This window comes from Nyctibius grandis, chromosome 9 (assembly GCF_013368605.1).
Source record: "Nyctibius grandis isolate bNycGra1 chromosome 9, bNycGra1.pri, whole genome shotgun sequence".
NCBI classification, from domain to species: Eukaryota; Metazoa; Chordata; class Aves; order Nyctibiiformes; family Nyctibiidae; genus Nyctibius; species Nyctibius grandis.
In genome coordinates this window covers 32314249-32331371 of record NC_090666.1, presented here as the reverse complement: position 1 = coordinate 32331371, position 17123 = coordinate 32314249, and the positions used below count along the sequence as shown (strand labels likewise).

Below are 17123 nucleotides of genomic sequence, written 5' to 3'. Positions count from 1 at the left end.
AATTTTGACGGAAAACTAATTAGGACAATGCTTTCCCATATACTTTGTACTATTAATGTATGCTTGTTAAAAATGGAGGGCTCTAAAACCTTTTTCATAGATAAAAACCATTTTGTTTATTACTTTGCCAATTCACTCAGCAGGAACAGTGAAAGGAATGAGCCTAAATCTGTTCCACACCCCAAAGTCCTGGGCATTTAACCAGTGCTGGGGCACTCAAAGGCAGGGGCAGGAGGGTGATGAGCAGCACGAAGCCTGCAGGCAGGCCGGCCAGCCGCCAGCTCCAGAGGTCTAATGAGGACTCTTGCCCCAACTGCATCAATAGCTTTTGGCAAACCATTTTCTGCCTCAGTTCCTCACATTTATAAAGTGGAGATGATGACAGCTTTCTGCATTAATAACTGTTATATGCACTGCTCTAAGTGTTATTATTTTATAGGGCTTTTCATCCACAGTCAATTACCCAATTCTCAGCGGAAAACTGAGGCACGGAGCAACGCTAATTGCTTAACGTCATCCAGTAGGCCACAGCAGAAGTAAGACCTTCATCTCCAGAATTTTACATTATCCACTAAACTTATCTACAACCTTGGTACTACAAGGTGAAAATTAGCTGCTGTTTGGTCAGCACTTTCAGACAACAGGATACTTGCTTACTTCTGCTACCATTGCTATTTGCAGCCTACCTTCTTGTTGCTGTTGTTCCTGTAGAGAAAGCACAATATTAGATTTGTCAAAATCACACTATATGGGAAGATACTGTGATGGCAAATGCAGGATTATGGTCTCACTGCAGGCTCCAGCAGCAGGGAAAGCCAGTGATGATGTGGGCTGCTCACGGTCTAACACGAAGAGCTCTAAGATGACAAGAGGAACACAGAACAACAAGACCAAGGGCTTTGCTTTTCACAGCAGCAATCTTTTCTCTTAGGATTACTCCAATGCAAAAAAACCCCTTGTTCTGCAATGGATCGGTTTTCACAGCAAGGGGTAACTGATATTTAAGATGAACAAGAATAATTGAGGAACCTTCTGGTCTGACATAGACCAGAAAAGAGGAGATGCATAAAATTAAGAGCCCGGTAAAAGATGCTGTTCTAGCACATAAGATTCCTGTATCCATATCATGGTTCCCACCCAAATGGTACAACCGTTTCATCTTACAGGGATGTGACACTCATTCTTGTACCACAGCCTTGCTGCGGAGGCATTTCGGTCAGAACATTGCCACTTGTAAATGTAACTTGGGGATGCCTACAACTTTAGGATGAAAGTTTCTGGCTGCACCTAGACAGACTGACATTGGCAGAGTAAGCCATTAGAAATATCAGTTGAGCTGTCTGTCAGATAAAGCATGCCAGGCTTTGCCTAAGGGAGCCTCAGGAAAGTTACGGATGCAGAAGCACACAAGAGCTCCTGTCAGAAAAGCTTGCAATTCTGCTGCTGCGCCCTAATTTAACCCTATATGAACACTACACACCAAAAAGCAGAAGAGGGCTGAGATATTAGGAACTCAGCTCCAGTCAGCACCAGAAAAAACACCCATTGATTTGGGACACTGGAGGCAACCAGAGCCTGCCTTTGCCCTTCTTTGCATACAGCGGGTGTTCAATCACAAGCCTCTTATCAGGCAGTGGAAATAGGAAAGCTCTGCCTGATCAACACATGGTGTTTAATAGCTTATAAACTTCTTTAGCAACAATAACATCATTTCACATTTTACAGCCCCTCTCATGCTGCAGGACTGCAATGCACTTTGCCATCTTAAACAATGAGCTGTGACTTGCTGGACCTGTGCGCAGCTGGACAGGAAGAGCTGCAGATACGAGGAGGTTTCCTTCAGGCGTACAGGCTGGGGCGTGACGCAGGGGAAGCCCGCGAGTTCCCGGACGGCTTCGGTAGCAGCTGGGAAGGATGAGGTGCCTGGACGTGGTGTCTGCATGTGCTGTTCCTGATGCAGAGCTGCCAGAGGCTGTGTTTGTTTTACCTTGCCTAAAGTGAGAGAGGTTATGCAAAGAGAGTGGAGGTGCTAAGAATAACAGCATCTTCATCCTGAAGCCCTATGGAAGAGTCACAGATACAAATTACCTCTCAACACTAAAACGCAGCAATTCATACAGGCAAATTCAGCAACTATTCATGCACACCAGCATCACAAAGCATAACCTCAGAGTAGAAATGTAGAAAAGCAAGAGAAGAATACAGCCATCCCAAGAGGAATCTGGCCAGGATATTAGGAACACAGCCTTCCTTTCCATAAATTGCTCAGGGAGGTTCCTTATTTGCACCAACAGCTTCAAAACTGTGAACCTCAAGTCTTAACTTAAAAAAAAAGTGTAGTTTTAATATCTAAGTGTCTCTTAGGGGCTCAAATGGATGGGTGCCAACAACAGAGCCATCAGCACCTACTCATCCAGAGAAGCTTTCTATACAAAAATTCCATTTATCATCAGAGTCCCAGCAGGACTACAGTATGATAAACACCTCCATGACAAGTCCTAAACTTCCAAACTAACACATTCATTTACTTAGCCATGTGTAAAAAGGTGACACTGAAACAGACAGCTTTCTTGAGCATCAATACCTAATTCAAAGCAATCCATTACAGCTTTCCCATTTGTTTCTGGATTGAGAATAAACTCACGTTACTTCAGCACAATAGAAATATTGTGTAGAATTACAAAATAAAAATATTGAGACAGTTTCAAGAGACTGAGTATAAGATTTATATTCACTCCTACATGCTGAATGCCTCCTGTAAGGAGGTAGAAGCCCAGGCCAGTGCCCACCAAAGTCCCACTGTAAAGCTCCTGCGCCACTGATGTTAAGAGCAGCTGTGCAAGGGTGCATCTAGATAAGGCATCAGGGACTGATGCTGCAACAGCCCATGGCTTTCTGCATCAAGGTTGTTCAAGTTTCATTTACTGTAGCTGAGAGGTGTGGGTGCTTGTAACTGGTGTTTTAAGGTCTTACATAGTACCTATATCTGTAACTCTATAGCAAAGTTAAGGATGAAACTTCTGTAAACTCCTGCATAAACTCTTTGGCCATAGAGTATTTTAAAATCATTTTCTACAGATAGTCAAAATAAAAAATGTAATATTGTTTCATAAAAGATGACAGCCCCAACTACAGACCCCCACTGCTCGAAGGGAAAGAGGACAGACCAGAAACTACAATATGACAAGCATAGTTTTGCTTTCCCCAGCAAAAGATCTGCAACTCTCCACTATCAACACACAAGACAAGCAAGATTGAGGATAGAGCAAATAATTTAATGCTGTCTGATACAGAAAGATAGGATTGCAATGGCAAAACAGCAAAGAGTGATGCTCCTGTGGGTTCAGGCTGCAGCAGCACAACACGTGAGTGCCCAAGAGCAGTTCAGATCAGGTCACAAAATCCAATTCATCAAAATAACCTTTTAAAAATAGATTGCTACAGTTGGCTTCCTCTGAAACCTAACTGCTTCAGGCTGCTGCCCAAGCCACCGTTCACAGGGTGTCCACACACCAAAAGGAAAATAATGGCTACAGAAGTTTTAATTCAGCTCCTGAAACAGCTCTCATCTCAGGGAAAATGCATGCATACCTTGGAAGAGCAAAAAGGGAGCCAGGAGAAGAGACCCCTTCAGAACTCATTATCTGCAGCTATTAATGTAGCTGCATGTTTGATGAAGAAAAAGAAAAAAAAAAGATCTTAGTCCTGCTTTGTTCACCTGTGCACTTTGCATGCCTGCTAGTTAGGCACCCTACGTCTGCCCTCCATGCTATCCTATTAGTTTCAAGATTTTCAGTTTAATCTGTATAAAGTTTGTCTTGTCCTTTTGACATGCAGCTAGTTGGTGTGCAAACAGAGGTCACTGAGCACCCCCGGAGCAGGACAAGAGGAAAAGCAGCGACAGACTCCCCCCATAGCACTCTCTCATTCAGTTCAACAAGACGGAGGCCCTTTTGAATTGGGGACATCTAGAAAACAGAGCCAGGGAGCAGGTTTGCTCCTTCTTAAATCATCCAGGTATACGTGAGTCAAAGGAAGCCTTTGCTGGGGAGCTGCAGCCAGCAAAAAGTAAGGGCTGTGCTCTGGACTGGGGAGCAATGGAAGGGCAGTTGCATTTACAGGGGCAGAGAGCTCCCGCACCAATCTCTGCAGTCCACAGGCTGGTGACCACTGCCTGTGCTATACCTCCCACAGCTTCTGTGTCTAAAGAAAAGAAATATAAAGATAATCTCCAAAGAGGAAACTTTCCTTTGTCTATATATTCCCACAGGAAGATGCAACATGACTTTCTATTTCTTGTCAGTGTGAAAATTACTCTTCAGAGTCACACTTAATGACAACTCTTTGCAGTTCTCTCATTCACGTGTTACATGGGAAACGTTACTGGTAAATACAGGTGGTATGTGCAATCAATTCAGCGCTCTTCGGAAGGCCATGGGTATTTATTCTACCCCAGACAACGCCATGTTAAGCCAACGGCACCATTTGGAATAGCAACACACAGGTTTTACATTTGCTAGGTATATGCCAAGAGGAAAAAGTATGAGGAAAAATGAGACCAAGAAAAGGAAATCATATACTACGGTTATAGCTCCGTTAAACTCCGCTGTATGGAACCAGTCGGGAGGTACCTTCCCATGCCCCAAGTAACTAACGTACCCACGGGAGACATCCATAGCATAAACTTCGTGGCAGAGGGGTTGGTTCTGCAGTGAAAGGGAATCTGGCACTCATAAAAGACAACAAAATCAGGATCAGAGCTGTAAATGGCTCCTGACCATTCTCTTCATGAAGAGATCTCTATGAAATACGGAATATATTAGCAAACCTGGGCTGGAAAGCAAAGCATTTTTAGGTAGGTGGAACTTTTTAATAGCATGTCATTAAATCTCTCTTACATTTAGCATTTAATAGACATAACTTTCACAGCAGCACGCTCATTACAAAAAAAGGCACAGGAGACCCTACCAAATAGAGAGCAGAACAGACCCAGAGCCCAAGTGCCTCATTTTGTCAGCATTCAGGTACCACAGTGATGAGCAAAATCATCTTGATGTCTTAACACATTAAATTAGAAATATCCTTACTTTGCTACCAGTCCTCTTTGGCCCCATCCCCACACAAGTCTGTCAGCTGAACACAGGCCAGAATTTCCGCCTGTGTAAATTACTGCAGCTCCTCTGCTGTCACTGGCATCGGGCCATTTTTTATACCAGATGTGGCTCTGACCTAAGTATATTTAAAAATAGGGTCAGTGTAATAAAAATCTTAAGACAGTTTGACTGGTTGGTGTGGACATAGGCAAGGTGTGTTAATCCCATTTCCAGGAGTAAGGCCGAGACGTACAACCTGTCTGAAGTAGGTCACCCACATCCATATATAGGCACCCATAAAGTGGTTTAAGAAGAGCTGAGTGTTTGCACATCTCTGATTTCACCTGTCACTTTAGCCATGACTTTTGACAATCCTACAGAAAAAAGGGATTGCTGTGCTTTTCCTGGCCTGTGCCCTGCCCATAGAAGGTAAAGCCATGCAGCACTTTGTCAGGGTTCGCTCCACCACCAGGACGTGGGTTTTTCAAGAGCACGTGCAGGAAGTCCATACAACCTCAAGAAAACCACTTGCTACAGTTTTGTGCCTGAATATTCCACTTTTACAGATGGGTCTGGTGATACTTCCCTATTCTACACAAAGACTGTGACTATTTAAGTGTTCTGAAATGCTGTCCAAATTCTGTGTATTATTTCTAATTATTATCATCCCCATTACCAAGGGGAGCTGAGGATGGCTGAGCCAGGCAAAGTAATTATTGTTCATCCTGCCCATCTTGAGCACTGCCTGACTTCCGAGGTGAATGCTGTAGAAACCTGTCATTTGACTACTCCAGTAAGAACCTGCCAGCCATTGGTTTTGAATTATTGCACATGAGCATCATAAGGCTCCCAGGCACAACATTACGACGGAGCTGGAGCTGGATCAAGCACTGAAATCAATCCTGATCACAGCAACCAGGTTCAAGCTGCCAGTTACACCTTACTGCACAACTCAATGATGTAGACAAGCAGCTTTTTAAAACAAACCCACAACTTTTCCCATGATAAGGGCTTACACGCTGGGAAGCGTCATTTTTACAAACTCCCATTACAACACATCAGTTCTAATTGATTTGAACTCATCTAACCAACACAGTTTTCCCTCTGTTCAGTTTTAGCACCAGAGGTGTTTTAAACCGAGCCGGTGTTAACAATTTTCTCCTGGCCTCAAATAGTTCAAGACCAACTCATCATGTATTTGATAAATAACCTGAAGCAGCAGACAGATTACAGACTAACAGGAATCTGTAACAGGTAGCTGACCTATTTAACACCCCAGCTAACTTTCAAGCAGGACTGTGTTGAATAGGAGCAAGCTGTTAACAGGAGATTCGCACACTGTAGATCTAAGTCCTCAAAGCTCACAAGATCATTACTATTTACCCAGTAGGCCTGACTTGCTCCTTCAGACTAAATTTATCTGAATGCTTCAGACAGACTCTATTAGCATCACTCCTGAACTCTGCCTCAGCACAGAAAAGCAGAGCAGGAAAGTTAAATTGATGTGAACACAGTGGCAGCCAGTTCCAAGGAGGCTTGCTCTTCGTGACATATTTCTGTGACCAAGAGGCATTAAACGTGAAGCAGAACACCCAAGGATTTTGGCTCCGTGTCTTTGCTTCATAGGGAAATGCTTTCTTTCTGCAGCATCAAAGCAAGACAGGCATTTGGTGCAGTCACCATTAAAAGACTGCAGTGTGATAATAATGGTCTTCGACGGTGAGGAGCATCTGCTAGAAGAGAAAACCTTGCTATTTTTCCTGTGCTTTGCAGTACCTCCTATTGCCACCTTCCCTGTTCTGAGCACGGTACATGCACAGGATTTGCCTGTTCCCTCCTTTAACTATGTACCCAGCCAAAGTCTAACAATTTTTTTTTTCTCTAATGTGTCAGAAAATCCACCTTTGGTTTTCCATCCCAAAAGCTATAATTCCAATCAAACCTCTTATTGTCTCATTTCTGTGATTTCCTTTGGCTTCTGACCTTCCCCACACTGATATCACCCGCTTCCCTTCCATGGAGGACGCAGGCATGCAGGCTGCAATCCCTTTCTCAGCCAAGTGCCCTCGAGCTCTGAAGTGCTCTGCTAGATAACTGTGTTGCATTCTTCCATGTTTTTTTAGGCTTCCCTACAGTTTTCTCATTTTTCCCCTATTTTTCTTCTTCTACCTCATTCTCAGCCATTCCCTCTGCTCCACACCCAGTGCTAGATGCTGTAACTCTGGCTTGTCCTTCAGACATGTTTAAAAGCAAAGCAAAAGACAACTCTTTGGTTAAACGAACTCACAATCCACTGGACAGCTCTTATCATAAGCACTTGATGGCAGGAATCATCTTTTTTTTCCACGCAGCATTTACTTCAGAAGGAACTAATCAGTGACTGAGACAATAATACAAATAATAAACTCTGGCAGAGAACCATTGTAGCATAATGACAACACTGTAGGTCCTATAGGAGGATAGCCCTATTGGACATTTTGTTGCATCCACTCACAATCCTTCAAATGGTCTCCTGCACCCATAGCTTCAAAAGCTACACAGAGTGACAGGCACAGCCCTTGAAGGGCCTGCTGAAACCAATGGCAAGCGCTGAAACTTTTCATCTGGAGTTTCCACTAAACTTGTCCCGTGGGAAAAGACAGTAGTAAACAGTGGAAGAGAAACACAGTCCAGACATTTCCACAGAAAGTAAATCTCCTTCCACAGAGTGCTGCATATTTCTTGCTAGCTATTATTTTTAACTTCTTGCAGATTTATTTTTACTACAATTTAAATGTATCTGTTATATGCCATAACATTATTATTATGAGAGACGCTAAAACAGCAAAGTATTCTAGGCACTTGATACCATTTTACAAAACAGGGAATTAAAGCCAGCGATGACTGCAATCACTGCAGCAGCCGCCAATGCACATGACACCCTTTCAGCCTTCTTTCTTATACCTCCTCTGTGGAAGATGAGCAAAAATTGTGGCATTACTCCCAAAGCTGTGGTGTGATTTCTCTTGCTGTTTAACTAGGGGGGAGCAAAAAAGGAATTAAAATGCATCCAATGAGATGAACTTCTGCCTGCTGCTACTGGGCTGTAGGCACAGCCTTGTGCTCATAGCCCAGAGCCACTGAAGCCACCAGCTAAGTTTACACATCTCGTACCTAAAACTACCTGGGATTGACACACACCTTAGAATCATAGAATAATCTGGGTTGGAAGGGACCTTTAAAGGCCATCTAGTCCAACCCCCTACAGTGAGCAGGGACATCTGCAACTAGTTCAGGTGGCTCAGAGCCTCATCCAACTTGACCTTGAGTGTTTCTAGGGATGAGGCATCTACCACCTTTCCAGGCAATCTGTTCCAGTGTTTCACCACCCGCATCATAAAAAATTTCTTCCTTATATCTAGTCTAAATCTACCATCTTTTAGTTTAAAACTATTACCCCTGGTCCTATCACTACAAGCCCTACTAAAAAGTCTGTCCCCAACTTTCTCATAAGCCCCCTTTAAGTACTGAAAGGCCACAATAAGGACTCCCTGGAGCCACGTTCTCCTCCAGGATGAACAGCCCCAACTCTCTCAGCCTTCCCTCATAGGAGAGGTGTCCTACCTCTTTGATCATTTTTGTGGTCCTAACCTTGAGGCTTTCATTCCATTTTTCACTAAGCTGTTTTAAATAAGCAAAAGTTTGTTTGCACAAGGGCCTCAGGTTTTGGCTTCATCATATGTACTCTATTAAGTCTAATAAAATACATTTAAATAAATAAATTCTGTCTTCGTTAATCAGCTTAGCTTTTCAGTGCTCCAACAATAATGGACGTCTAATTGTATCAAGACAAACTATGGTAGAGAGTAACTTTCCACTCCTGAAAAGCACTGCTGCAAAGGTCTTTGTTTTCAGCTTGGATGCTGTTTGGCACAACAGTTTGACATTCACTTACAAGACTGGTGAAAAATGTGCACTGCTAATTTTCCTAAGTGCCATGCCAGCATCTCCGGGGGCCATGCATTTGCCTACCTTCCCATACAGAAATATGGTTTGCTCCCAGCTAATCGAGTAGACTTCACATCAGCTGAGGAAAGACTTTAGTTAGAGTGTCCTCTTCTTCGTTCTTGAATGATATATTCATGGCAAAGAGCTAAAGTTGATGACATCTTTAAAATACATATTTTTTCTCCCCCCTAATGTGGAGGATACAAGCCGATAATCCCTGCAGATCCCCTTTTTCTCCCCCATTGCCCCCGTGGTTTATCATGTCCAATTAGCCATCTGCCATGCCTGCGCTGCCATACAAAGGGAGCCCACTCTCCTCCACTGCAGCCCATCAGCAGGGCTATTGTCCCAGCTGACAAACACGAATCAGACACTATTGTTTCCAGCTGACGATGCTGCTCCCCATGAAGGCTGCCAGTTGCCATTAAAACAGCAGGAGTGCCAGGGTACACTCCAGGAGTCAGGAACCACGCCAGCAGTGCTGATATTACCAGGGAACCTTTACAAAGCTCTTTTTGCTATATATATTCTGATTTCAGGTAACAAACCAACCTGGGCCAACTACCACTCTTCATATCCTGGCTGCACCGGAGCATGCCTCACCTACTGCCTTTACTGTTTTACCGAGCACTCACCTTGCAAAGAAAGGCTCACAACCCCCCGAAGAGAGCAACATCTTGGAGTCAAATCTTTCCTTATAATGATTTTTTTTATTATTTAAAAGGTAAGGCATGTCTTCTGCTACTTCAGCACAGCTTATTCCACACACACAAAAAAGAAGTAGTTTAAAAAACCTGAAAACACCACTAAGTCTACATGGGTACCAATTACGTGACGAGGTTAATTTAATTTCTCTCACAAACACCACACACTCACCCTTTTCCCCAAGGCCACTTCGCTAACAGAAATGACCAGAGCAGCTGGTCTGTCAGTCACGGAGATGTTAAATTGAAGATCATTTCCTCTTATTATTCTCAGCAAAGCATGATGTGACCTTACACTAAAAACTACAGTCTGGCTAATTATGGTAGTTTTGTTCCATCAGTGAAACTGAAATGCTGGTTCATATAATTAAGGTTACAAAAAAAAAATATTTCGTTTTTAGTTTTAAAGGCAATTTGTTGCCCTGAAGTGGGACTGTGACAAATTAGGCCTAGGTAGCTTTATGTTCTCAGTCACTATATTGTGTAGCTTGGAAGAAACAGAAAATACTCCTAGATTTTAGTAACAAAACCACACGCGTTGATAAGGGAGAAAGAACCCCAACAAACCTCAATTTATTCTAGGCACTAGTTAATGAAAATGAGCACAGAAAATGAATATTTATATTTAAATGTAGAAACAGAATTATCTCCTAAGCCCTTGGCTAGGACACAGGAATCATTTAAACTTTAGTAAATGTTTTACATGGTATTTCACACTCCAGCATTCAATGTACATAATTTTAATACACCACTTTGAATCTTCACTGAATAGTTCAAAATAAAATAAATGAAGAGCAACTGAAACTGATGTTACTCCACAGCAGTCACATACATAACTTTCACAATGACCTACAACAGAAGAAAGTCTTTGCCCTGGATTCAAATACAGGGCTCATTCTGAACCAAATCTGAAATACAACATGAAAACTTAGATATTTTGCTGAACTATTACTCCATTCTTAGCACGAAATGCTTTAAATCCCATTGCAGCACACTGCAGTCCACATATCGCACAGGTGATTGACTCGAACCTAGATTTACGATTGCCATTGCAGTGCCTGGGCCAACTTCAGTTACACCCATGAAAACTCCCAAACAATTCCTCTGAAGTCCTCTGGACCTGCACGACAGTAACACAATCTGTCCCAGAACTGAGTGGAAAAAAAATAACTCCAAAATCTTATGACTTTTCTTTTACAGCCCACCGCATTCTAGGGTTCTCCATTCAGACCATTTGACTTCTCTTTTCGTATCCAGCTTTCTTTTGCAACACATATATCATAATATTCGCTGTTATTCTTGCCAGATTCGCTAGGCAAAATTCCCCAAGTGCCAGAGTCCCTTCAGTTAAACACAGGGCGCGTGTGCCATGCAAGGCTGTAAAACGGGAGTTGTTTATCCAAAGAAATATTAAAAGCAGGACACGAGTCCAAATCAAACAAAAGCACAAATACCTCTAAGTTGTTTCATGACTTAAAGTTCCAGCCATAAAATGCACAGCGCTATGGGTTTATAAGGCCTAATACTCCATAAGTATTTTCTTTGATATAACTATGAAGTACTTAAAACACCACTGGGTACTGTATGGTACGTGTCACCATGGAGCAATAAAGCTGCTATACATCCATAATCAACCTTCCTAGGGACTGTAAGGTCACAGCAGCTGAAACAACAGAATACTTCATCCCCAACCTTCAAGAGGCCCAGAGCACCTGTCCGGCTGGAGGAGTCCCCAGCGGGCTCTTAACACAAGGGCGTGCTTGGAAATTAAACCAAAAAAAAACAAAACCACAAAATCCATCAAAGTTGCTCCCATTTTTAAACCCTCATGTTTCCCCAGAAGGTTATTATTATGGGACTTGATAAAATACACTATGGGAGGTGGGGGAGGAGGAATAGTGATATTTGCCTGGCCAAGTTGGATGCTTGCTTGTATCCATGCGGCTCATCATGCCAAGATACGCATGGCCAACTAAGGCCACATGCACAAGGGTCTACACAAGCACTGGGAGGGTTGTACAAGGCTCCTCTGATGACTTTGGGATAGCACTTTTCTTGTCTCAGAGTTTCAACCCCAAAACACAGCACAGGCAACAGGTTTCCCCCCCAATAACTTCTGCAGGTGCCATATCGAGCCTTATTGCATCACCTGTGCACTTAACTAATGTCTGTGCTATAAGTTTATGTTCCATATTGCACCCTGTCCTGGAAATCAATGATTGTGAACTTCAGTACATACCGGCTCTGAACAGAAGCTGGGTGTGAAAGGCCTCTTCCTCCAGAAGTAATTCCGTTCAGCATTAATTGACAATATCAAATAGAATAAATATCTTCCTACTGGTCTATAACACAATGCAATCTCAACCAGAAGAAACACATTGTAAATGACTATCAGATGTCACCCCTGTTGCCCTGTATGTACTTCTAAGTGAGGAGGAAGGAAGGAGTACAGGAAAGAAATGCTTTTCTGAACATAAACCACCAATTTAAATTGCTCCCTTCCAGGATCAGACAAAAACAGATCCTTTTCTTTTGTCATAAAACCCCACAAATCAGCAGGTTCTGCCCCATTTCTGAGCAGCGTCTGCAGGGCGAGAGGGGGAAGAGAACAGTCATTCCCACCAAGACCTCTTGATTCACCTACACATCTTTTGCCACGTCTACGTGCCAATTCCCGGACTAGCAGAGCTCCCTCCAAGAGTCCTGAGGAGGAGGAGATGGGACAACCGCATGGCAGAGCCACACAGCCTTCCCCATGCACTGGGGTACCCGGTGACAGAGGCTTGGGAGGATATGGGTCCTCACATGTAGTGAGATAACCATCCTCCTCCCCCACGTCAATCACAGGAAAACACACCTACATTAGATAATAAGGAAAGAAAGGAACAAAACTCATACTCCTGACAGGGTCAGAGGTCAAAGCCTCCAGAGAGCAGTACAGATATTAATTAACAGCATCACCTTAAAGAACACAGGAGCTGTCCAAGTGGTAGGCACAACCTGACAGTCTTTTCTACAACAGAGCCTCCTTTATCAGCACACATTACCAGACTGGGCCTTATAAAGGTGCGGAAGCCAGGCAAGCACCTCACTCCCAGTGACAACTCGATTGAATCAATTTATCTGCTCTACGAGGAGACACTTGATTCCATCAACCTCGAGGAGCACTTCTCTGTAGACATCATTTCAAGCACATCTATTGATCAAACAGCCCAGCCACTGCCAATCATTTTAAAGTTATTTAGTACCAGAGCTGCCAGTCACTAGTGCACAAATGAACAACGCTGGAAGTATAACCGGCTGGTGGAAAGCAGAAAGCAAACAGAATAATTCATCACAGTCAAAGGAGATGGAACAATATCAATTTTCAACTCACTCACAGGAAGTATCGATGACAAAGTCGGCATCTTCGTATCAAACATAATCGATGTTATACTTAAGTGCCAGAAAAATAAATTAGAAAATAAAACTGTACCTGCTAGTGGATAAGAAATATTGATGATTACCCTTGCCAGTAATTGGTAGTTTGCTAAATTGTTCTGTCACTGACCTCTATAAATATTTAAAATTTTGGTACAGCATTTCCTTATATGTTTCACTTCTGCTTCCAAAATACACTGCAGAAATTCCTGCATCTTAGGCACAAAGGTAAAGCTTTCCTTCTGTGTCTATATCCAAGGGATCTGTCATTTGTACGCTTTACAAAGTGACTTATTTTATGTTTGAAACAACAAGTATTTGGATTCAGTTAAACGTGTACCGAGACTTTTATATTGCGTGTAATATAGACTACTGAGAGCTCCAGAGAACTTGCTCATATTTTATTATCTGTCACCAAAATAGACATAAGAAACTTAATAAGGCATACCTAGGCATAGACTTGGTTTCCTACTCAAACATAAGCTCAAACAGAACTGGCAAGATACCACACAGAAATTATTGCCTCAATTCAGCAGCCAGTGTTATCCCAGAAATCAGAGCTGGAGACTGAAATAGTCATTTCTGCCCTTAAAGTCCCTCTGCCTGTTAATTTTTACCCCGATTACATGAGAGTGATTCTCTAAGAGAAGACTGAATTACTCTCTGTGTATATCTGATGGTGAAAATTAGAATAGTCCCTACCCTGCCTCTCTCAGGGAGGTTTAACTGACTGCCAGCATCAACCACACAGGTGTTAAATCCACCCTTAGTCATTCCCAGTTCTCAGCAGTGTAAGCACCAGAATAGACCCTCCTTTATTACCTCATGTTAATTCCTTCAGTTTTACTTTCCAGGTACAGCTCTGAGAGCTACTATCTCAGCTGTCATCGCTGATAAGGGACTGCTACCTCCCAGTGTTTGGGTGCTGCTGGGGGAGCCGCTCAGTGCACGGAGCCGTTCCCAGCATTAGCCTCCTCTGCTGGTACTCACGAGCAGCCTGTCCAGCCTCCTGGCTCAGTGCAAAGCCCAGCTGCTTGCTAAAAGCCTCTGAGTGAGGTATTAGTTGTTTGGACTCTGGGGCTTTTTTACTGAGAATAATGAGTTCATGCTTTTTCATGTAGTAGCTATGAATTCAGGAGGAGTTTAAGCAGTTTAGTGTACACTTGTGCTATTGGAGCAGCTAATCTTTAAACCACACATATTCATTTTTTATTTGATGTGAATGTGCAAGGGCATGTAAGCCACAATGGTTATACTTTACAAATCCAGAATACAAGTCAGGAGAGAAGGAATAAAAGAAAAAAAGCTAAAGTTAAGGGGGAAAGGATGCTAAGTCAATGCCAGTCTCTGCCGCTATTACAAATCACTCCGTCTCACAATCCTTATTCAGGCAAGGTTGCCATTGACAGCCAAAAAGAGGAGTGGGAGAGTCAGTTGTGTCCTGTCTACAGTTGCTCTCCTAAGCCCCACATCAGCTGTTCTCTCTGCCACCCATTAAAGCCACCTTCAGACAGGCACAACAGCAGCGCACAAACCCCAGAAGTGAACGGTGCGCAAACAACGCAGGAAACCAACACTGCGATTTCACGTGAGTCGTGCCTGCTCTCGTGCTTTTTTCCCCATATCTCAATGATGTTGCCTGGCCATTGTAACAGCTGACAATCAAAATTAATTACTAATAGTTTGGGGGTTTTTATGTCATCTTTTTGGACACAAGATGCTACATAACAGCACAGGAACAAGAATTTTGCCATCTCCTTCAATGAAGCTTAAGGTAGATAAGACAACCATTGAGGACGGGCCTATGCACACGTGCTTCAGAGCAAGGATGTGGCCCAGGCCCCTGTTCCAAGCCCAGGTTCCTGGGATTTTGTTTCCTCGAGAAGCAGAAGTGTTAGGAGACTTTCTGAAATCTCCAGGTTAACTGTGTAAGGCAGGTGCCAAGAGTATTCATGGATCTACAGGTGAAATTTCAGGTGAAGGAGGTAGAGTGGGAGAAGTGTCTAGTCACGTGGCTCCCTGTGCTTTTTCCTCATTTAGGAATACTTTTTTCATAGAAGCTACACAGACCTGCCCCTCTCCAAATTCAATTCTGCTAACATGCTCATGGTGAGCAGGCTGTGGCAGAGAAATGATTCAGCTTTGGGTGAAGGAGGGAAGAGAGAAAAAAGGTGGGGGGAACCTTAATTAACAGATTCCTTTTAAAATGAAAATTGGTGGATTATTTTTCTTTTTTAAAACAAATCTGTCATTGTTAAGACTTAGGAAATTAGCTTGTAACCAGGCAGGCTATCAACAGGCAAATATCCTATAGCTTAACGGCTTGTGGATCACAAGATACACACAGCCAGACCTTATTATAGTTATCCTCTAGATCAAAGGGTTTTCACATAAATGGGGTGCAGTCTACCACAGCAGGGACCTGCTGCAGGCCTTCAGGATTTTAATTCTTTAAAGTTTTGGTCATTACATAATTATTTTTTTGTAACTGGAGCTCAAAGCACTGCATGTAGCTAATGAGCAGGTAGAAGGAGGAAAACAGCTGAAAAGCCAAGTCTTGACAAACAGCTGTGGCAATAAGTGTCAGTCCTAGCCTAAAAGGGTCAATCCCCTCATGAAACAAGCATTTAATCCTTCATAATTTTTAATTAAAAATCTACCAAGAAGCCTATAATACTTTCTCAAGACTTTGTCTATAGAAGCAGGGAGGTGGGGGAGAAGCAGACTGAAAGTTGTTTCAGTTGAGATGCTGATCCTGTGGCAAAGCCATGTTTAGGAGCTGAGGGCTCCCACACAAACACCACCTCATGAACTGGTGGCGCAGTGGGGACCCCAACACATACCCATTGCCCAGAGAATTTAATTAACCACTGCATCATTAGCAAAGGCCCCACGCCACGCTCTGCTGTAGCACAGCTACCCTTCCGCCCCACTTCAGCGTCCTCTGAAACCCGAGAGCGAAACGCATGGCTCTCACCCAGCCCTGAGATACTTTGCCACCCCGTCCCCGCGCAGTCAGCATCCCCGGCCGGCAGCGGAGCTGCGGGCAGGCGCTGCCCGGGGCGCCCCTGCCCTCGCTGCCCACCCGAGGGCGACAGGGGAAGCGCCCAGCGCTGCGCCCGGGCGGAGCGGGCAGGGCAGGCAGCCGGCTCCGCTTCCAAATACCGGCCGGTGCCCAGGCGGCCGCCGCTGCCCGGGGCGGGGCCCGACGGGACCCAGCCAGCGCAGCCTGCTGCGGGGGCGACAAGGCGGCGGCTCTCCCCGAGCATCCCCGCGGGGCTTTTGTGCCAGCCCGGGCGGGGGTCCGTCCGGTCCTTTCCCGAGGCGGTCGGCGGCGGTAGTGCAGCCCCGCGGTAGCATCCTCCCGGGGGTGGGAGCGAGGACCGGGGCACGGAGGAGCCGAGGGGCTGCGGCGGACAAAGCGAGGAGGCAGGCAGGGACCCCCTCCATTCCCCTCCGCTCCCCTCCCCGCGGCTGCGCTGCCGGCGGTGCCCGCGCCGCTGCCGCCAGCCCCGCATCCCGCGGCGGAGGCAGGGCCCGGCGCTGCCCCGGCCCCTTCCCCGCGGCTCCCCTACCTGTTCGGAAGAAAGCATCCACCTCGGAGTCGGGGACAGCGCCTTCCTCCGCCGCCCCTTCGGCGGGATTCATGGCTGAGGGAGAGGCGGCGGCGAGCCCGGCGGCTGGTAATATCCAGTGAGTTAGGGAGGAGGAGAGCAGAGAGAGAGAGAAAGAGGGAGGGAGGAAAGGAGAGAGGGAGGGATGGAGGCGCGTTTAGCAGCGAGCCCAGCCGAGCGCCGCCCGGATCATCCCTTCCGCGGTGCCTGCGGGGCGGCTGCCCCGGGGCTGGGCTGCGCTGCCCCCGGGCTGCCCTGGGCGGCGCGGCCCGGGGCGGGGTGCGGGTGCCGAGCCCCGCCGCCGG

General features: G+C 44.9%; 1 protein-coding gene across 1 annotated transcript in view; it reads right to left on the bottom strand.

Moving 5' to 3' along the window:
• KALRN (kalirin RhoGEF kinase) overlaps positions 1–16858 on the bottom strand; it is a 526387-nt gene extending 509529 nt beyond the window's left edge. The window contains 1 exon segment of the mRNA XM_068408148.1: positions 16780–16858. Coding sequence (XP_068264249.1) covers positions 16780–16852 — 73 coding nt within the window. The 5' untranslated portion in view covers positions 16853–16858.
• Positions 16859–17123: the final 265 nt, after the last annotated feature.